The sequence below is a fragment of the Trachemys scripta genome, chromosome 5 (assembly GCF_013100865.1).
Source record: "Trachemys scripta elegans isolate TJP31775 chromosome 5, CAS_Tse_1.0, whole genome shotgun sequence".
Lineage (NCBI taxonomy): Eukaryota > Metazoa > Chordata > Testudines > Emydidae > Trachemys > Trachemys scripta.
The window spans coordinates 18802933-18825688 of NC_048302.1; the positions used below are offsets into that span (position 1 = coordinate 18802933).

The 22756-nt window shown below is 38.1% G+C and overlaps 1 protein-coding gene across 22 annotated transcripts in view; it reads right to left on the minus strand.

Moving 5' to 3' along the window:
- Positions 1-22756, minus strand: part of PDLIM5 (PDZ and LIM domain 5) — a 198906-nt gene that overhangs the window by 81058 nt on the left and 95092 nt on the right. For 12 of the 22 annotated variants that reach the window (XM_034772224.1, XM_034772231.1, XM_034772225.1 and 9 more), the window contains exons 4-7: positions 10562-10604; positions 8849-9291; positions 1178-1350; positions 99-135 (exon numbers count right to left, since the gene is read on the minus strand). In XM_034772224.1, the coding sequence (XP_034628115.1) occupies positions 99-135; positions 1178-1350; positions 8849-9291; positions 10562-10604 (696 nt within the window). Of the gene's footprint in view, positions 1-98; positions 136-1177; positions 1351-1705; positions 1724-3821; positions 3837-4805; positions 4823-8848; positions 9292-10561; positions 10605-22756 lie in introns of all 22 variants that reach the window. The other 10 variants (XM_034772233.1, XM_034772245.1, XM_034772228.1 and 7 more) reach the window with 8 other exon arrangements.

Sequence of the window (22756 nt, forward strand, 5' to 3'; positions counted from 1 at the left end):
GCACCAAACTGCAATATTACATTATCAGTTAAAAATAAGCCATGCAAAATATTGAATACTCAAAATACAGATCTCAGTTAAACAACAAATCAACTTACTTTGTTTTCTTTGTAGTCTCGGTTTCTGGTTCTTTCACTGCAATGAAATAAGAATTTTTATATTTCTAAATGGTTACTTTGAAACAATTGAATTAAGGTTGATCTTCCTGAAAAACAGTGCCAATAAAATCTTTGCATCACATGATCATGTATTTTGTACATGCCAAAGAAAAACTATTTTATAATTTTTCAAAAAAAGGTATTGCTATTATTTTTTCCACTTACCTCAACATGTAAAGCCATAGGGCCAGATTTTTAAAAGCATTCAGGTGTCTAAAGATGCAGACAGGTGTCTCGTGGGATTTCCAAAAGTGCCTAACTCCCATTAGATTCCAGAAACCACTATAGGTACCGTGCATCATCTTTAGGCATCTAAATATCTTTACAAATCTGTCCCTTAGTAACATAAATCTAAACATACAGAAATTATAGGGAGAGAATAATGTTCACTAATCACTTTAGAATGACTTAAATTATAATTTCCCTTTTATTCCATGTTATGTTATGATTTTAAGATTTGATATCTTTAGCTCTTGTAAGGCAGAAGCAAATGCTCTGCTGGAAACTCCTATTTTCAACAGAAAGAAAAACTCATTTCTAGCCCTGAAGCATCATAATGTATGAAAATTTAGACCCATTTGTGCTCTACGATGGAATACCACCCCACTCTAGGCCTCACAAGCCACTGTGATTTTGAGTGGCAATTTCCACATTTGGTGGTGGTGGAGGAAGGGCAGGAGGGACATTTTTCTAGCAAGCTGATTCAAGGGGACTATGGTAGTTGTTTTAAAAAAGGACCCTGTCAGCTTGGAATTTAGTCAGGTCAAAAAAAGTTTCAGGCACTATTGACACCTGTCCATAATTCCCTTTCTCTTTTGCTGTGTGGAGGGTTCACACGAAAAACAGGGTAACGGATTACTGAATTGATGATCCAAGGGAAGAAATGTTACAAATTGGATTGGAGAACTTTATTAGTTATTGTTTCAGCACCTTACAGCAAGTTCTGCCAGGACAGAGGGTGCAAGTCCGTTACAGCTACTTATCCTTATCTAATGCTGCAACACCAAACAATTACTCACTGTGTTCAGTGCCGGTGATTTGGGCAAGGATCCGAAAAGAACGCGATTGGGTAGTTCCTGTCCTCGGGTGCCAGTCTTCAGTATCTTCAATCAATCGTTTTTTGCTGGCATCTCTATGAGTGGGTGTGTGGGAAAACTCTGTATAGGTATCCACAATGTGCTTCCTTGGTGGACTATTTCAACAAAGAATAGTTATAAGGGGGAAAATGTGAAATTTCATCAGGAAATCTTAAATTTTGTCATTGTCACAATGTCATTTAAGACCTCATGCACTACCAAGATTTGTAAAAAGAGCTTCTGCATTTGGGTGCAGATGTGCTTTTGTAAACGTTACTACATACAAAGTGACATGAGCTCATAGATAGAAACACAGATTCAAGTCTATTGCTTGCAAAACAATTCCATGAATTTAGTAATTTAAGTCAGATTTACCATGAAACATTTAAAATATTTTCTATAGTCACTATCAAAGTATATCTAACAGCACAAATCAGTGTGAATATGTTATATACATTTTTAAACATTTACCGTTTAGGTGGGTTTTTTCTTATAATTGAAGGAATAAGCCAACAGAAGTAACAGTGTTCCAGTGTGAACAGGAAGGAGAGAGGAAAAGAAAAATAAGTAAAAGTAGTAAGAAAAGTGAAGTGAAAGATATGGGTAAGTCAAGTGATAAAATGCAATGAAGCCAACCACTAGTGACAATGATATCCTGCTACAAAAAATTGGTTCTGTGCAATGTCCATGATTTTTTGTATGTGCATCTGCAACTAATGCCATATATATCCACAGGTAAGAAAAAAGTAATCAAAATGTGGCTTATTTTTTAGAACACCATCTCTGAAAAATAGTATGTGTAATGCTGGTGAAGTGTAATGGCCTGGAGAATGAATTCCTCTCTTTGTTCCCAGACGTAGAGCACACTGCCTGTTAGGTGTACCTCAGCTCTGTTCTGGAACATTTAGTGCTGCAGCTACAAGGATGAAAAGATAAGAAATTCCATGCCTCCCAACTGAATTTATCAACCAGGCTGCCAATTGTGATGGTGGCTGTTGAGATGTGGATTGCTGTCCCATAGAAAGTATATTAAGGGTTTGTCTACACAGTGGAGCATTGCACTCTATGGGGACATGACTTCAAAAGACTGATTTATTTTACATACATCAACCAACAGCCATCTGTTATAGAAATGTCTTGCATTATCAATCAGGGCTGGCTTGGAAGTGGAAACCCTAAAGGTGTAGATGGAGTTTTTCAAAGGCACAAAGGGCAGTTAAGTGCCTGACTCCCATTAAAAATCAATGGAATTAGAGGGACTCTCTCTTTTGTACCTTTGAAAGTTCCCCCATAATGTTCCATATGCTATTACCAATCCCTGAGCTATCAGTCTCCCAGGGACATGGAGTTTTTAAAACTATACTTTCAGGAACTGTGGCAAATACATGGTGATGTTCACCATTTTGGAAAGCACCAAAGGGGACTGATACTATAAGCATCCATTTTAATAGTAACCGCTTATTTTTGTTTTTACATACTGTATAGGAGATGTATAATGCCAAATTAACTCCTTAAATATGGCATGGCAAAACTGCAAAAGTTGAAAAAACAATTCTGTTTGTATCAATGTACAGTAACTTCTCACTTAAAGTCGTCCCAGTTAACGTTGTTTCGTTGCTGATCAATTAGGGAACATACTCATTTAAAGTTGTGCAATGCTCCACTCTTACGTTGTTTGGCTGCCTGCTTTCTCCACAGCTAGCAGCCTCCCTACGCCCCCCTCCCCTCCCCACAGCGCCTCCCGCCCGCAGACCCCGCGGATCAGCGCCTTCCCCCTCCTCCTCCCACCTCCTGCCCGCAGCAATCAGCTGGCTTGTGGCATTTAGGAGGCGGGGGGGTGGGGGGGAAGAGAGCGAGGACTGGGCATGCCTCCCCCCTCCCTCCTGCCTGCGGCAATCAGCTGGCTTTCAGCGTTCAGAAGGGGGGGGGGGAGGAGCGAGGACGCAGTAAAGGGGGAGGAGGTGAGAGGTGAGAAGAAGCAGGTCAAGGGTGGGGACTTGGGGGAAGGGGCCAAGGGTTGAGCCCCCTACCCCCAGCAAAGTCAGTGCCTGTGCTTGCAAGAACAGGAGGAGCAGCCAGACAATCCATCCTCTTCCACTCTCTGACTCCACCACCTCAACCAAGCTTCATAATCAGCAGTGATGATTGTAGTATTAAATTGTTTCTTTAAAATTGTTTAAAACTTATACCTGTATTAAAATTGCTTGTTTAAAATGTATATAATGCCTTTTGTCTGGCAAAAAAAATTCCCTGGAACCTAACCCCCCTCTCCCCCATTTACATTAATTCTTAGGGGGAAATTGGATTCGCTTTAACACTGTTTCACTTTAAGTCACATTTTTCAGGAACATAACTACAACATTAAGTGAGGAGTTACTGTACTTCATTTGTTTCACATTAAAAAAGCTGCAAAATATTGGCTAAGAAGGATATTTGTCACTAACTTGTCAAAAAAATAAGAGGCAGGCCTATTAAACCAATTCATTAGTCAGCAGCTAAGTTACAGCAGCAAGTATAGAATGATGTGAGAGGCATTAATATACAACAACATTTAATAAAAAACAAATTATATTAGTGATGTACTTACACCTCATCAGGGTTACTGAAGAAGACAGGGGTATAGTAACAAAAGAGACAATGGAATTTCCAGGATGACGGAGTACAGGTAAGAAATGCAGACAAAATGAAGTGATGCAACAAGAGAAAGTTGTTAGAAAGAATTAAACTGGAAAATGATAGCTTATATATAAAAAGGTGTGAATTTAACTGCAAAATGGAAATACAGAGAAACTAAAATACATGCTAACGAAATGCACATTAATAAAGAACACAGGCAGCTACGTAGCCTTACATGTTTGTTAAAAGCTAAATCATGAAAAAAAATGTTCTGCTAGGTTTTCTCCCTCATTTTCTTTGCTACAGATGAGACACTTTCCCTTTTTAGAGTTTGAGGATCTTTATGGTAATTACTCAGGGAGGCACAAGATGGTGCCAGAGCCAAAGAAAGATATCTAGATAGGCAATTCAGCAGTTAGCTCAGGCTAGCGTTCTGTATTTATTTGAAGGCAGGTGAGTGGGGAGGAAGAAATGTCATTTTTAAAATCAGAATAAAATCATTAGTTAATTTAAACACATGGAATCAAAATAGATCAACAGATTTTATATTATATTTATGAGTATTCTATATATCATGCTGATTTAACAGCGTGATGCCCTTCAACCCCCAAACCAAACACTTCTCTAAAATGTAGTTAACCCCCACTACAGCAGCAAGTTATATTACCTATATCGTTAGGTATATAGTAATAGCATTTAAAAAAAAATCTCATCAGTATACACATGAACACAAATATTTTGTGACTAAGAAATGCTGCAATATTTAATATGATGAAAAGCAAAAATCACACCATGTTCAGTGTAAACCAGAACAATTTACTCCATTAAAATGTGGTTATTTGAAAACATTAAGTTGCTTTACAAAAATATTAATTTTGCACACAATAATCAGACATGCTGGTTATTTCAACAACATAAGCCACCGTAATTCAACTCCAGTGCTGTTGATACTAACTTTGTCACTGTTGTTACCTGCAAAGGAAAAAAGGATTTAAAGCATTATCTCAATGATTTCCTTCCCCAATACTTCAGAGAATCTTCCCAGTTCGAGTTTTGTATCTTCTAGGGTCAAGCTGAAATTTGTCAGGAACCTATAAGAGAAAGTTTCAGGCCAACCCACATGGAACTGAGTAAGAAGCTGAAGTAGTCTTTCCTGTTTTAAGCAGCAGGCACATTCTCATGCGTGAGTTGGCAAGAAGGTCTTGGTAAAAGCACAATTACATACAGCCACATGAAGCAAACGAGCTCTCCCTTTAAGCCATGGCTAAGAAACAGAAAATTGACCTCTCTTCCCCATCCTACAGTGAAAGCAAAGCAAATCAGGAAGCAGACTATTTGGTAAGGCTGCAGTTTCGATGTTTAATAAGGTTTTCACCAGGGTCAAATGTCATATTTTGAATCACTACACCACACCAATATTTCCACAAAGGGAAATAGAGAGATGCGAAGTGATTTTATTTAAGGCTGTCTCTGAATGCCTACATAATAAAATGATTCATCAGCATCATCCAGAAGAAGTTAGTATTATGGAGAAGTTCCAGATCTTGATACATCTAAGAGTTGTGCGAGTAACTGACTTATTTGTTTGCTTTGGTTTGACCTAAAATAAAATTTTTGGCTAATAAAAAAAAAAAAGATTTTTGGATGAGCAAAATGTTTCGTTCGACCCAAAACTTAATGTCTCATTTTGATTTTGAGCTTTTTAAAAAAAAATTTTTCTTTAGAAAGAAAGGAAATTTCCTAAATGAAAAGGTAACTAGAAATTAAACATATCTAGGTTTTTTGAAATTTAAAACTGCAACAATTTGGTGAAATAGACACACATTTGCAAAACATTTTGGTCGATGTAAAGATTTTTCACTGAAAAAACGGTTTCGGCCAAAAAATTTGCACAGCTCTACCAGTTGTGTTGCCAGGTTGGTTCAATGAACTACAGCTGACAAGTTTTAAACTATGGTTTGTAATTGAGGCAGTGATTTAAATACTCTTGAAATGGCGGGGGGCGGGGGGGGGGAAGAGGGGGCGGAGAAAGCAATCAGTCCCTCATCGCTAGGTCTATCAATTCACCTACCCATAACTGGAGCGTCAGAGTTAAAAAACTGAATGCTTCTCATTCCTCTTGCTTGCCTCCTCCCTTTGCCCCAATTTTAATATTCTATATTCTGTTTTTATACACACCCAGAGTAATCTATTGTTTCAAAAATCTGAATCTACTATACAATAAGAAATTACCCACAAGACTCCACGTAGCCAACGCTGCTTTTAAATTTAAGAAGAAACTGACTTTTTTAACAATGGGATAACTTGACTGATTTAAACACAATGGGCAGATTCAGCTCTTATTTACACCTGTGTAAAAATCAGAAGTTGACCCCTTCACTTCAGTGAAACAACACCTGATTTACATGGGTTTAAGTAACAGCAGAATGTTTCTTAACTATATTCTGCTCTTCAGTTACAACAGCAAAAAAAAACTATCACTTGCTCACAGTTATCCCCAAAGTACACTACATATAGAGTGTGAGGTGCTCCTGCAGGGGTTCTCAAACTGGGGGTCAGGACACCTCAGGGGGTCGCGAGGTTATTACATGGGGGGGGGGTCGCGAGCTGAAAATCTCCACCTCAAATCCCGCTTTATATCCAGCATTTACAATGGTGTTAAATATATTTTAAAGAGTTTCTAATTGATAAGGGGGGGGGGGGCACACTCAGAGACTTGCTGCGTGAAAGGGGTCACCAGTACAAAAGTTTGAGAGCCACTGTGTTACTAGCTAGGAAAGCCTTTTGTAAACAGACTGAATTACTCTAGTCTAAATATATTTGTAAAAACGACAGCGTAATTTCTCCCCGATTTCTTCACCATTACACCTCTTCTGCATGTAAGCAAATTCTTATACTAATAAGGGTTTGCTCAACATTTGAAACAAAAATATTTGGAGTACAGCAAAGTCCAACAAGTCAAGAGCTCTCTACTTGCCCGACAATACTGTACATCTACAAGATGCACCACACCCTTTTTTATTATAAAACAGAATTGCTGAACATGTGTATCGGAAGCAGTTTCATTTCAGATGGTCCCATTACTTCAAACTTGCATCCTTCTGTTATTTCAAGAATTACCCAATAATTCGGGTTAAGCAAGGAAGAACTTTACTTGTTAAGTAGCATGGTGACTAAGCAAGCTGAGAGTACTGTTACCTAGACAGATGCAGATGTATATGCTTTTGTCATTTTCGTTTTAAGGCTTTAAGATTTTTACAGTTGTGCTTAATCAAGTTGTAGTCCAAGTATTCTATGTTGTCGCCCTTTATTATAATAAAATATACTTTCACAACCTCACTAAACCTTTTCCAAATTTCCATACTAGAATTTTCTGCTAAGATTGGCAGGAAGACAGGAATTTCTTCACTAGTCAGTTGACATTTTCTTCACATAGTATTGTTTTTTCACTGAATTCATTATGATGCATTTATGCTGCTCAAGCAGCCATCCTATCGTGACTGCTGAAGTGCTAATTCTAGGCCTGCAGCACTACTTCCCTGCAAGAGAGTTGATTTCGATATCAGTCTGTGTTTTTTTCAGTGCTAGTTACTGTAGCTGGAAGCCAGCTCCCTGCATTATTCTTCCAAAAGCACCCTTCCTAGAAGTATATGCACGGTTCACCAGAGCACATTTAAGTCTCCTAGTATGGAATGAGTCTTCAGGACCGCCTGCTTTTTCCCTTTTTTAAAGCTGTGTGGAATAATGCCATCATCTGTTTGAAAGAGTCTTAAAATTGCCATGACAACAGTGTGATATAAAATGCATAAGGCCTGTATTATATAAATGAACATGTGGAAGAAATTTGTTTTGAAATAAAAAAAGGAATATATATATAATTTGCTCAATTATTTGTTCTTAAAGTGGAATAATTGAAACCATAATGCTGTACTTTAGCTCAGATACAGATGTTTCTCTCTTTGTATGTTACTGCTCATGTTCAGCACCAAATTCAAAATGGACCAGGAGAGATTTGCATCAGGACTACATTTTTGTTACTGCTCTTCTGATGACCGCTGAACAAAAGTGGAATAATACTTATACTAGCTAGCTTTAAAAGTCTCTGATAATGATTCAAAATACTTCTTGAACTTCACAAATTAAGTTAAGGTTGCAAGAAAGACAAATAAGTAAAATACATTAAAACAACTGTTTCTTCAAAATGTAGCTTTATGGCCTTGATTTAAAGATTTGCTGAGCATCAGCAATACCAAAAACTATCCCGTTAGTGTCTTTAAAATGTTAAATCTCAGCAGACATATTAGTGAGTGTTTTAACTTTCAAAACACTAGAGTTTGCCTTTTTGACAATTCTGAATTGCTAAAAATATTCTAACACTTGAATTTTAGTGCTGGCTTTTTAGATTAGATGGCCACACTTCTGCGTAACTGAACTTTCCAGGAAAGTTGCATTAGAACCAATGAAAAACTAGATTCAGTTCAAATTTGATCTTCTCCCCATACCAACATTCTAATTTCCTGTACGTAGCAAATATAACCAGTTCTATATTTTGCCAGCCACTGCTAAGGTTATTCTTCCTTAGCGTCCTATTCCTGGTTTTCCCCAATTCTAGATGGCCCTTCTTGACAAACTGCCTCGCATTTTTTGGGTGCCTGCTGCTTTCTTTACCATGCCGGGACTGAAAAAATATACTACTGAGCTTGCTATAAAGTTCAAAACACATCCAATGAATGATTGCAACTGCCTTTTCAACAAATCTCATATGGTTCAACTCTATAACAAAGATTATACTGCAGACACAAGATGCTTTTAGAAGATCCTCTAAGAAGCTCACTTTATATCTAAAACCAGACTATTCACATTTATCTTTTTCACAGAGATGTTCTGTGAAAAGAACCCAACTCTTCCAAGATGCGTTTTGTCCCCTTAAACACAGCCCACTAAACTGTCTGGAAGAAAAGTCCCTCACAGCAAACAAAGTGCCCTGAAGCCACCTACCCATTTTGCTGCTTATTGTCAACCTGGCTCTCTTTGAATCCTCTTCTTTGTCCCTCTGCCACATCCTGAGCATTGTCGTTGGAATACGTGTTCAGGGTTGTATTGTATGTGTTGGGCTGCCATGGGACATTAACTGCAGTTTTAGCAGCATTCAGTGCAGGTGAACGCTGGTCAGTACTGGATTTGGCATTAACATGCAGTCCAGATGCAGTGAATGGGGGAGGCGTGACAGTGGCCAATGGTGAAGGGGAAGCACATGATGGAGCAGTCGCATGGGCTGGGGTGAAGGCAGATGACGGTGATGGAATGGAAGTGACTTTTGCGGAAGGTACAGCTCCAAATGGCCTTGGTGTCTTATTGTAGGCCATGTTCACTGTGGAAGTGACTTTGGGTGCAACAGCAGATGCAATAGGCACAGGCTTAACTACTTCTTTTGGTTCTCCCTATATAAAATAAAACAAAAACACACAAAGCACACCAACCACATGCAAAATCCCGAATAGACATTTTCACTGGAAAGAGAGAAGGTAATTCCCTTTGATTCAAACCAAGACAGATGATATGTTTTATAGTAGCAAAACTTCACCTATACTGTATTGGCAAGAAAATGTATACATGACACATGCATTTTTGGGGAGGGAAGGATCCTAACATACACAACAAACATAGAAACCCTAGATAGTAGCTTCTCTTATCTCATGCAAGATATCCATGCCTCAATAAGGTTAAAGGATTAAACAAAAGACTCACTCAGATGTAAAGGCCACCAGATTACTCATATGTGGCCTAAAAGTTTGCTTAATAAATCCGCTTAGGTTTTTTTAAAATTCAAATTCCATCTCAAATCAAATTCAATATACACACACAAATACAGAACATTACATTTTATATCCTATGTAGCAATTTGCTGCTGTGTCAAAGGATATGGGGTACATGAAGTGGTATTTCAAGGGGCACAGCAGCAACTGGCAAACTGGCTGAAGAGGAACAAGCCAAACACTATTAAGGCTATTATTTACTTCCGGGGTTTGGTGATGTGTGTTTCAAAGATGGAACAGAATTCCTCAAACACTTTTAGGATCTGAGCGGTGCAGACTGTTATCATGCATCTGTCCTGTAAAGACTTCCTACCTGCCTCCATCTGGTTAAAATATTGGAAAAAGAATGTGAACCTGATGTTTTGCAAGGATTCTACAAAATGTAGAATATAGTCTTGCCTACAGTATTTTCCAATAGTGCGTGAACTCTGAAGGGCAATGTTCTCCACTACTGGGAAGAACTCTGATGAACTGTTCTATACATTTTATCAAGCTAGGCTGCTTTCAAGAGCACAGAAAGGTTATAGCTTCTATTTGGAAGAAACTACAGTGGTTTCTCCCTTCAGGATGAGGCGATGCTGCTATAAAGGCTATCATTAAGGTAAGAAAAAACAGTTAGAAAATAGGTGTTTGGGGAAGAAAAAGCTGGACAGTAATATTTATATATGGCTTTTGGTTAATCACTGTACTGATCCCCAATTTTTTTTTTTTTAAAAAGACCAATATCACTAAGAAAAGCACAGTGATTTCATGGTATATGAGATCTTTACCCTAAATATGTTGTGCTAAAAGAACAGATTGACTACTAGTGTGTATCAAGAATCGAGTGAAGGACGTGCAGAAACTAGTGAGACACATTACATCTCTGGGTAGAAATTAAAAAAAACAAACATACCTTTTGTACAGGAACAGGATCAGGCTTTGGTGCAGAGTGCGCTCTAAAATAGAAAAAAAAACATGCACAAATTTAAAAATGCATGTACTTCATTGCTAGGTTACTGAAAATATACTTTAACAGGTAAAGTACTATCTATCTCCTCCCCCATTTAATGTGGGTGAATTTTCACTAAGCTTAATTATTTTCTACAAAGAATATGAGATTACTGGATTTGAACCCACAGTACTGCAGCTAACATATGACAAAAAATGAACAAATTGGATTCTCTTACGCCAAAACAACATTTAGGAAACACCAAAACAAAACAGCCAGCCCTACATAAGAGGTGCAAGAAACTACGTAAGTTTCAATTAAGTTTCCTTCAGATTGAGCACTAAATGGCAGCCATGACTATTGTATGGACAGAAACGTCACAGGCTGCTGCAGAAACAACTTTACGTTACCTCAGTATACATCTAATAAAGGGCTCATGTCTGCACTTAATGCGGCTGATTTTTCAACAAGAACAAGTAACATACAGAAGTCATTTTGATTGCTGTTTAAGTTTTAGATTAAACTACAGTCTTTTCAATGGCCATGAGCCATAATCTCAACAGTTTGCTTATTGATTTCCTTTCCTTTTATATGATATTACTTCATTGAACTCAACTGCACCAGTCAGACTCTGTTTTAACACAGCACCATCCTTCGAGCAGTGCTAAAACACAAAGCTTCTTTTCACTAAAAAAAAGGCAGTTCTGCTTTTGAAGGATTATAGCCAAATTAAGTTATTATTGGTACCTCATGTGTACTTTCAGGTCTTCCAAGATAAATTTAATATAACTTCAAGTCCTTTGCTGGTAGCAACAAAAATTCTTCCAAACGGATGCAAATGGCGGGGGAGGAAGAGATGGAAGGGGAGGGATGGTAATGGACATAATGAACAACATCCAAACTTTGTGATACTGAAGGCTGCACTGGCAAGATGCAGGAATCTAAGGGCCTCACCTAAGGTGTCTGTGTCATACAAAATATAAGTACATAACCATAATAAAATATTTGCATATATATGTACTGCAGCTTCCTCTAAAGATCACTTATTGTTTGAGTTCACCAAAATTACAAGATGTTGCTGAGCAAAATTAGCTTTTTTTTTGCAGTTGATATGAAAGAATGGCTAATCACCATATTTTAAGACATCGTTGGCTGTATCTGGTACTTGAGCTGAAAAATTGGCACTTGAAAAATTATCTAGGAAGTAGCAATTATATATCATCCCAAATCATACAACCCTGATTTTCCAAAAATATTTGGAATAGGCTTTCGAATAAGGGAGGCTGAACATTACTTCTGGAATTCCACTGACTGGTGAAGAGTTCCGTTAATTGGTGAGCAAACAACTGAGGTTGCAATTTAATTAAATATCTGTTAGGCTCTCCAGATCAGCACTGTATCAGCAGCAGGAAAGTGTGGAGAGCCAGAAATGGAGTTAAATAGATATTTCAGCTGAATCTATATAACAACCGATGCTTCCATTTAAGCCATTTGACTTCAGGACATATCACCTTCTAATAATAAAATTACTGTGTGCTAGTAAAGTCTTCAGATAACAAGTGTGGCTTGTTACTAACTGGTACAAATGGAGATATGTGTATTATGCATATATGTTGGCTAAAGAAATATGCATAGAGAGAGAGAGAGAGAACACATTTTTTGCCCTTTGTCTTCAGCATTTGTTCATCACTGATGACACATTATGCACACTTCAATGATAATTCTGAACAGAGAGGTTTTTGTCCATTTGGAGGAACAGGTCTGCTCTCCAAGTTTCCCACAGAATTTCCAGTCTATGAGACTACTGACCTCAAGACTTATAAAACACTGGGGTGCATCATTAATCACTTCTAATTCAAGAGTTGTCAATTTACAGCAACAAAAGCAACAAGAGAACAAATGGCAACACACATGGAAAGATTTCTTTTTATTATGACCATAGCTAGCATGAAACATGTATGTCATTCCATAGTTCAATAACTTTTTTATTGATAAGTGTTTGTTGAAAAATTGCTATTATCTAAGCTGCCCCAGCAGTCAAAAATGAACATTTTTAATTTTACAAGTTTGAGTTTTGTACCTAAAGATTCAGCCAAAATTTTACACTTTACTATCTCCTATTGTTAGAGGGAAGTATCACCACATTCAAAGGGTGAGGATTAATTCACAACACCATGCTGATCAGTCTCCTTCCTAAATCTCTCCTGCCAAAGAATACCAGAGTGCATGGAGGTGTTTAGGAAAACGGGAAAGCGAAGACACACGAACTCTCCCAACATTATAGTTACATTTGTATCATCCTTTCCTTGACATCCCTCTCCTAAAGTTTTCAGGAGATTATAACTTGTCAACTTTTAGACAGAGAAAAAAACGTAAACGACATTTCAGTTTGAGATCCATTTATGCATACACTAGTCTGAAGTAGTACTTGCAAAGTGTTATTTCCTAATGATCTGCAAACCTATTTTGCAGATGAAATAGGACATGTTAAAATGCTATTTAAAAACAAAACAAGCCCCCCCCCCCAAAAAAAAACCCCACACAAGTGAATTCAGTTTCTGATCATTAAAAATGTTCACAATGTTCTTTTAGCCTGTGGAGTCAGACAGCACACCATTATTTAATTTTACCCTAAGTACATTTGAGACTAGGAAATAAATTTGGGTTTCATGTTTCAAAGCAGTTTTACTTAGGTTTGTTGACTTCAGACCACAACCAGCTAAATCTGTGGTTTCTCCAAGATCACAAAGAAAATGCTCACCAAGCAAACTGAGCCACCAAGATGTGAATGAGAAAAATGTTATGGTGGTTATGCAAGTTAGTAAAAAAAAGAAAAATTCATAATTTAGGGTGAAACGCAAAACGTTTCCAATGCATCGACCAAATGGAATGCTTCCTTAAGTACTTTAATAAGCACAAATGCTCTTAGTATTGTGACATATGCTAACATATTAAAATAGTTTTAAAGCCTGTCTGCCTGAAGTATCATACGTCTCCCTTCTAGCTACACTTGATTTATTGCCTACTTTGCCATGTCGGGACTTAAATGCCAGTTTTACAGATAGCAATTCTAGTGGGTAAAGTGGGCTGAGGAGAACAACAGGCCATCAAGGCTTTCACAAAATATTAGATACTTTTCTTGCTGTTAACCATTAAAAAAAGTCACTTAATTAGGCTTGATGGTACTAATTTGAAAGGCAGGTCTCCTGGTCTCCTTTGGTGCAACTAAGGATGCCAGCTGATCAGAAGATGAACCAATCAAATTTCCACAACAGTAGTAAATTTATGCCAGCTCTTGTTCAGTATATTCAAAATAAATACCATAAAACCCATTCATAAAACAGTCTGCAAAATGTTTTTCTTGCAATAGTTTGTCACCATAACAACAATTATAAAATCAGAACACTTAGAGTGTTTTATTCCCCCTAAGTTTTGTTTCAGGAGATTTTCTGTACTTCCAGCATGACAGAAACCATATTCTACATGTTTTGAAATTTATACGGAAGCAATGGTCGAATGTACATACATCAACATTTAGGAACAGTTCAGTTCATATTTCTGCTCATCATAGATACATTTTGTATTTATGGTAAACCAATAGGAATCTAATAAAATTTATATAATGTAAAGGTACTATTATCAGGCCTATTACCAGACTGGCAGAGAATTTGGGGGAATTTTCCTTTAAATTTGCCACCACCAAATTGACCGTTATTCATCCTATGCTAACCTCAAGTTTACCTCACTCAAGGTATTCACTGGTATGAATCAGGATAAAGTCAAGTTAGATTTAGATTCCACTGATACACACCCCCTATTTCCATTTACCATTTGGGAGATGGAAAATGCAACTACACAAGGTATAGCTAAATCCCTATATTATTCTTAACAATTCACGTTTAAATTGTAGACTAAGAATTTACTGACAGGAGTAGTCAAAGTGATCTGAGTCCATAATTAAACAATAATATTTTTAAAATAACTAGATACCACACAAGTAATACTATGAATGTACTGCTAGTAAAGCAATTGTTATTCCCCTCCCCAAAAAAGGAGAAAAAAATCCTGTGCTAAAGGATATTTCTACCACAGCTTCTAACTACCTTGGTAGTCTCCCAAAATAAAGATACGTAGCCTTTGGCCCTAGGGTAAGGGAGCAGGATTATCCAAGATTAGGTCCAGTTATTCAGCCCTTGTGAGCTGCAACACCTCTCTCTTCTTGAATCAAGGTTTAACCTCAGTCTTTATAAACTCAGACAACACATCTCTACCACATCAGATTTCTGTCATAATCTGACTTTGCTAGTTCAGAATCTAAGATAAGGAGAAAGTATTTGTTCTGCACCCTTGGTGAAGCCATGTAGTCAATACACATTTTTAAGACACCCGGCGGAATTAAACAGCTCGGAGTCATATTGTAATTCTGGATCTGACTTGTGGTAATTATTAAGTAATGAAATGCTTCTAAAACTACAAGATTGCAAATCATCAACAAATTTGCCATTGCACTAAATATTCCTCCTGTATCTATTAAGTCACCTGCTCCTTCCAGTATAATATTTCTAGTTTATGCATTAGTCAGTAAGGATAGATAAACTGGCTCAGACAAAAGAAGAACCTAATGTCCAACCAAAATATTAAAAACAACGTTGTTAAATTCATTTTGCATTTGTGAACAACATCTCCTTCCAGCTATATTTGCAAATACCACGTTGCAGTATTTCCCTAATTCCATTCAGAATTAGAAACAACAAAATGCAACAAGAAAGACGTTTCCATATGGTACTTCCAGTCCTACAAGAATTCTCTTTTGAGACTTCCAGCCTATTTTTGCAGACACAAGAGATTTAAACAATTAACACAACTTTTGGATAAGCATCTTAAATACTGCGTGTATACTAAAGAAAGACAACTAACCTTTGGAAATTGGCTCATCACTATTAATCAACCAATCTGTCAGTACTGTTTATGTTTTGCAATGAAGTATCATACAAACCGTGAAATCAAGAATTTCTGCAAATGCAGTGTAAGTTAATTGAATTTTCACATCTGCTTTATGAAGACTATGTAGAAGGAAAAGAAAAGGTGTTTAAAATAGTACACTTAAATGTTCACCAAAAGGGGAGAACGTCAAAGATTTGAGAAGACCAAAAGCTGAACCTGTATTTTACAAATTTCCAGGAGGACTGGGTGACTCAATGGAATAATAAGAGGATGTAGTGTCTCTGTAAGGCACCTGTTCAAATTTGGCAAGGTTTTTATGATAAGTCAGACCTTTCCGTCTCATTTCACTGGCCACAGTGAAGTGAGACAGTCATTTTTGCATAGTTTTGTGGAGTGACATCTACACCACAAAATTCAGTAGAGTTAGGACTGTACCATCTCCATCAAGAAGTTTAGTTCTGCTTGTGATAGTGCAGCACTCCTTCAGGGAATAAATTACTTCAGTGTCCAGGTCTGGAAGCCTTTCTGCCTTTCATAAACAATACATTCAGTTTAAAAATACATTCCTCCTGTTTGTTTATTTAAAAAACTATTTCAGTGCTATTTTGCACCCCTTGCATACACGAACTTCTCTATCACAGTTGTTTGTTCTTTTTCAGAAGAAACTATACTCCATCTGTGTAAAAAGTCCATTTAGACCAGACCAACAAGATGAACTTTGTTTTACAAACACACGGCAAGCTGTTCTCATATGATTAATATTTTTATGACATTTAATGCAATTGAAAACTTTCCACATTCTACATTACCCACTGGATCGACGGGCAGCAATCGATCCAGCGGGGGTCGATTTACCGCATGTAGTCTAGATGTGATAAATTGACCGCCAAGTGCTCTCCTGTCGACGCCGGCACTCCAGCAGGGCGAGAGGCGCAGGCAGAGGCGACAGGAGAGCATCCGCCATCGACTTACCGCAATGAAGACACTGTGGTAACTAGATCTAAGTACATCGACTTCAGCTACATTGTTCACATAGCTGAAGTTGCCTAACTTGGATTGACCCCCCCTCACCCCGCTAGTGTAGACCAGGCCTTAGTCAGGAAACGAATAATTAAGGCTGAAACTGTATTATTGCATGCCATTGTCACTGGAGCATAGATAAACCTCAATATGAAGGGCAATGAAGATTGAGCAATTTTATTATGTCTATAACCTCAATAATTAGGCACAAGCCATTTGGTTAAGGATTAAATTGGATCTACAATATAGTTTACAGGTTTTAGACAATATGAATCAGCCCTTAATAAATCCTCCATTTATTCAATATGCCGAAGATTTATCCTTCTTGCTGAAAGGGCACAAAATGCATGCAGGGTTGGGATGAGAAGATGCTTAACTGTCCTGTACAGACGCCATCAAAACAGAGCCAGATCTTCAGCAGATCTAAACTTGCAAAGCTCCATTCAAAACTTGCAAAGCTCCATCCAGTCAAAGGAGCTACGCCAGTTTACATCAGTTGAGGATCTGGTCCATAACAGTGCATATGTTTAAGTCCAAAAGCTAGAGAGAGAGACTTCAGAGTTAGCATCACACTGAGCTCATTTAAACGCCTCTTCTTTCAGTCTATCTGCACATTCATGAGAAGGCCACTCTATAGGTTTATATTTGAAGGGTTTTTTTTTTTTTAAAGCAAAAGCTTGAACTTTGCTGAAATAGAGGCAAATACTCCCCACCTCTCTGACAAAAAGTTTCCTACTTCCAGTTGCCAAGAGGTTAGTTTCATTTATCAGCCCCTGATTAAACAAGGTTCATACTCACAAAATGTTAAAAATATAATTATTCAAAACTTTGTACACTTCCTTTTAGGCAGGGCCGGCTCCAGGCACCAGTGCAGCAAGCAGGTGCTTGGAGCAGCCAACGGAAAGGGGCGGCACGTCCAAGTCTTCGGCCGCAATTTGGCAGTGGGTCCCAGAAGAATGAAGCAGCGGCGGTAGAGCTGCTGTCAAAGTGCTGCCGATGGCTGCTTTTTCCCCACCCCTTCCCTCGCCACTTGGGGCGGCAAAAACGCTGGAGCCGGCCCTGCTTTTAGGCAAACATTTTTAACCTCTGGAAAGCCTACTTTTAAATTACAACGACGTGAAAATGGCAGAACTATTTAACTGGTGGACAAAACCAAGGGAATGTGCTTGCAGTTAGAATCTGTCAAGTTTAAGCCCGCTGAAAGATTTTAATGGCCAAATGATACAGGCTTAAAAAAATGAAAATGCTGACATACTACTCCAAGTTGCTTGTGGATCCCGTTCCAGTAATGGCATTTCCTACCACTACTTCTAAAAGCCAAACCAGGCTGGAAAGCTCTCTGCATAATTCTTGCTTTTATTTCAATTCTCTTTTGCATGGTGGAGGGGAGGGGGTGTGGGGACACTTCCTAAATGTAGGTTTCAGAGTAGCAGCCGTGTTAGTCTGTATCCGCAAAAAGAACAGGAGTACTTGTGGCACCTTAGAGACTAACAAATTTATTAGAGCATAAGCTTTCGTGGACTACAGCCCACTTCTTCGGTATGCATCCGAAGAAGTGGGTTGTAGTCCACGAAAGCTTATGCTCTAATAAATTTGTTAGTCTCTAAGGTGCNGGAGTACTTGTGGCACCTTAGAGACTAACAAATTTATTAGAGCATAAGCTTTCGTGGACTACAACCCACTTCTTCGGATGCATACCGAAGAAGTGGGCTGTAGTCCACGAAAGCTTATGCTCTAATAAATTTGTTAGTCTCTAAGGTGCCACAAGTACTCCTGTTCTTTTTCCTAAACGTAATCCTCTATAAAACATTTTTTTCTGTCTAAAAATAGTGAAATATTGCATCCTCAAGATCAACCCATTTCCTGATCATCTATATATATTATATCTCTGAGAAGCAACTTATGAGATCCTATAGGCAACTGCAATAAAAATTAGTATCTTAATGGCTTTGCCATTTTGATCTGTGCTTTGAATTTTCTACTCAGCTTTATTTTAGGACAGTGGTCAGTTGATAGCCAATTTACAGTGCTGTAGCTTCTAAAAAAAATGGCAGGGTAAAAATGTTGAATGTGCACATGCCAAACTAAGACTTCTGCTATGGGTTATCTGAACAAAAATAAAATCAGAAGTAATTTAAAGCAAAGAAAAATGAGAAATATTCCATACATTTGTTATTGAGCAAGAATCCCTTTATGTTCTAGTAATAGGTAAAAAGAACTTTAATGATTTGTATAACAGTTGAAATTATATACCACATAAAAAGGAAAAACAAAACGTGTTATGGTTTTGTTTTCTGTTTATAAAATAATAAATAATAATAAATAATAATAATAATAATAATACCTGGCTCTTAACACTTTTCATCAGTAGATCTCAAAGAGCTTTTACAAAGAAGGTCAGTGTCATTATCCTTATCCTCATTTTATAGATGGGGAACCTGAGGCAAAGAGTGGGGACCTGACTTGCCCAAGGTGACTGAGCAAGCCAGGCAGGGGCAGAGCCAGGAATACATGTGTATTATCACATGGTCTGAGTTGTCTGCCATAAAATAATGAAATATAACGTTTGTCTTACCTGCTGTTTTATATGCCTACTCCTGGAAGTTATTCACTGCTTTAGTTATCTTGTAAAGACAAGCACTGAAGGCCTGTAACTGCACATTCCAGTAGTTTCAGTGAAACAGACGTCTATGGATGTATACATTAACATTTTTAAGGTCAGGGAATTTATCAGGTATGGCACATCCAAATTTGTGTGTTATACTGAATGTCTAAGAAGAAACCGTCAATTTCAAACCAGTTAATTATTTAAAAGAGTATAAAGCAGTTTCAGATACTACACCTACCATTGAGTCATCTTGCTTATTTTTTGAGGTTTTACAATCATGTTTTCCGATTTTTTAAAAAAAATGTGTCTTGTTCTTGTTGCTCCGCAAAAGACCAACACAAATAGGGGAATTGACCTACTATACAAAGGTACAAGTGAAATCAACTATACACAAAGTGCTGCTCTAACGTGAAAAATAAAATTAAGAAAATAATATTTTCTAGTCTATCTCAGCTGTAGTAATCTTAGGTGTTAATTGTAACAAGAGAAAGTAACTTGTTCAGTCAAAAGTGTGATTTTTACATTAGTCTCTCTCAGCTTAATTTTTTTCTTTCTCCAGAAGAATTCCTCTCTCAGCATGTGTGTGTGGTACAGTGTACTGGAAAATATATTCACACATTTCTTGGCTGGATAAAGTGTGCACAAAACTTAGTACCTTTGAACAATTACTTGCTTGTACTTAGCATATATTTTGTTGATGAGTCACAGTTTTAGAATTCATTAGCTATAAGTTTTCATGAGGTTAATTATTTCTAACATTTAACTTCAGTGTCTGACAATCTGAATATGTTATATATCATCTTCATATTCTCACACCGTGTGATTTTTTAGGACATGAGACAATTACTTCAGTAAAGCACTATGCCAGGTAGAAGTAAGCAAAGAGTCTTTTTTAGCTGGTGCTTCAGTATTCAGTCAAACCAAACCTTGCTCTCTTTTTATATTGAAGGCAGGCCTGGGTCTTCCCCATCATGTGTTAAAGCTCACATTGTAAAGGAGGAAGCTGCGGCTGCCTTCTACTTTGGTATTCCCCCACGCAAAGACTAATGAGCTGTTTTCACGTCCTCTCAAGCCAGCTACTGCTCACAGTCCCATTCCTGTGTTCTTGTAGCAATCCTACTGAACACATTTTTAAAGACTAAGTGCAGCTAGACAATAATGTCATCTTATGTTATTTAAAAGAATGTTAAACGATCAAAATAAAAACTATTATGTATGTAGTAGAATGCTGAGATCTCCACAATTTATTTGCTCAAGGGGATAACATTTAAAGCTGTATCTGTTAAGGCTGAAGGTTCAGAAGATGTTGGGACTCTCTCCAAGACCTTTTCCATTTGGCTTATCCAGGACACCTTGTCCAGTTCTGGGAGAACACTTTATCCAGTTCTCTGGGATCCAAAAAAATTCAGTTTGACTCCAGATTTCATCACTCGGGTTCCTTTATTTGGCATACAGCAAAGCTACACTGAGTTGATCAGACTCAAGTGGAGGGAGTGGGTACAGAGCGTACCACACATCCACAGTTACATAGCAAACCTCTTCCTTTTTATACATGTACACATTAGATTACTTTTACTACACACTGCATCACATTTTGTGACTGGCTTGGTTACTTTGCAGGAACAAATGACTGTGCAGCATGCCCTGTCCATGCATTGTCCATTCCTATCTTACCTTGTCTATGGTTAGTAAATGGTTCCCTGGGTGTTCTCCCTCTTATCTTAGCTGGCTCAGACATTCTGTCTTAGCCTACGGATCTATTTACTTCTCTTATGGTACACCCACATCTTGAATATTGTGTGCCCAGTCTCAAAAAAAGGATATATTGGAATTGGAAAAGGTTCAGAAAAGGGCACCAAGAATGATTAGGGGTATGGAACAGCTTCCATATGAGGAGAGATTAATAAGACCGTGATTTTCAGCTTGGAAAAGAGATGACTAAGACGGGATATGATAGAGGTCTACAAAATCACAACTCTGGTGGAGAAAGTAAATAAATGTTATTTACTCCTTCTCATAACACAAGAACTAGGAGTCACCAAATTAAATTAATAGGTAGCGGGTTTAAAACAAAAGGAAGTATTTTTTTCACACAATGCACAGCCAACCTGAGGAATTCCTTGCCAGAGGATGTTGTGAAGGCCAAGACTAACAGCATTCAAAAAAGAACTCTATATATATTCATGGAGCATAGGTCCATCAATGGCTATTAGCCAGGATGGGCAGGGATGGTGTCCCTAGCCTCTGTTTGCCAGAAACTGGGAATGGGCGACAGAGGATGGATCACTTGATTACCCTGTTCTGTTCATTCTCTCTCGGGCACTCGCCATTGCCCACTGTCAAAAGACAGGATACTGGGCTAGATGCACCTTTGGTCTGACCCAGTATTGCTGCGCTTATCTTATTTAGCACAAACTTTCTGTTTTCAGCCTAATGATCCATTTACCTCCCTTATTCTATCCTCCCTTCATGTGTTAATTACTTATGTCAGGGCAAGCCTCAGCTGCAGAAGTCTCCAGATTACATGCAAATGATATAACACCCTATTTTGCATATGCTGCGGGTACATGAGAGACAACAAATGTCCTAATTACAACAACTTTACCCTAACCAGCCTGCAGCATGGAAGGATTTTGAAGAAAACAAGGATTTCTACACTCCTGACACCAGCTGCTTCTTTCCCTAGCCTGGGTGAAGCAGAAGGCTGTGGTTAAGGAGCCTTGACCACAATGCTAGGCTGCCGCTTGCCCTGGCCTGAGAGACGTGGGCATTGATGCGGCTCACCGATTGCTCTCTCAGGCCCACATGGCCAGGGCAGATATGGCAAGATCCTTACCCAGAGCCACTGCATAGGCTGTTTGGTGGAAGGGACTATGGTTTAGGCTCTCTCTCTAGGTTAGTCCTCCCAGCCAGAGTCCCAGAGAGTGACACATATAATAGCTCAGACCATATCAGCGGAAGTCTAGCATGTCTCCTCAACCTCTTCTGATCAGGTGAGCTGAAGCTGCTAGGCAGGATAGGTTCAAAAGAACCCATCAGGTCTATGGGTGTCACCATTACATCACTCACGAATGATGAAGTCTAGTCATTGATGTATTATATTCAGCAATTATAGTGATTTCAATCAATTCCTGAACAAAATACCTTATTGATTTATGCCTGTTTCTTCAGTTCACTCTAAATCATCACCAATTCCTCAAATTACCTTTGTTAAATATCAGCATCCACATAATGATTAGGGGCAAATAGCAAGAAGGTATCACAAAACAAAGCCCTCAGAAGCCCTTCCCAGGATTATATAGGAGTAATCTCTCTAAGGACCCGTGCTCTGGGTGTCCCTAAACCTGGGACTGGACAACAGGTTATGGATCACTTGAGAAACTGCCTTGTTCTATTCATTTCCTCTGAAACATCTGACACCGGCCAGTGTCAGAAGACAGGATACCGGGCTAAATGAACCATTGGTCTGAGCCAATATTGCCATTCTTACGTTCTTACAAATATTTTCTCTCCAAAGGCATTTATTAAACACTAATTTCAACAAATGCTATTTTTAAAAGAAAAGAAAACAAATCTAAAGAAAGTCA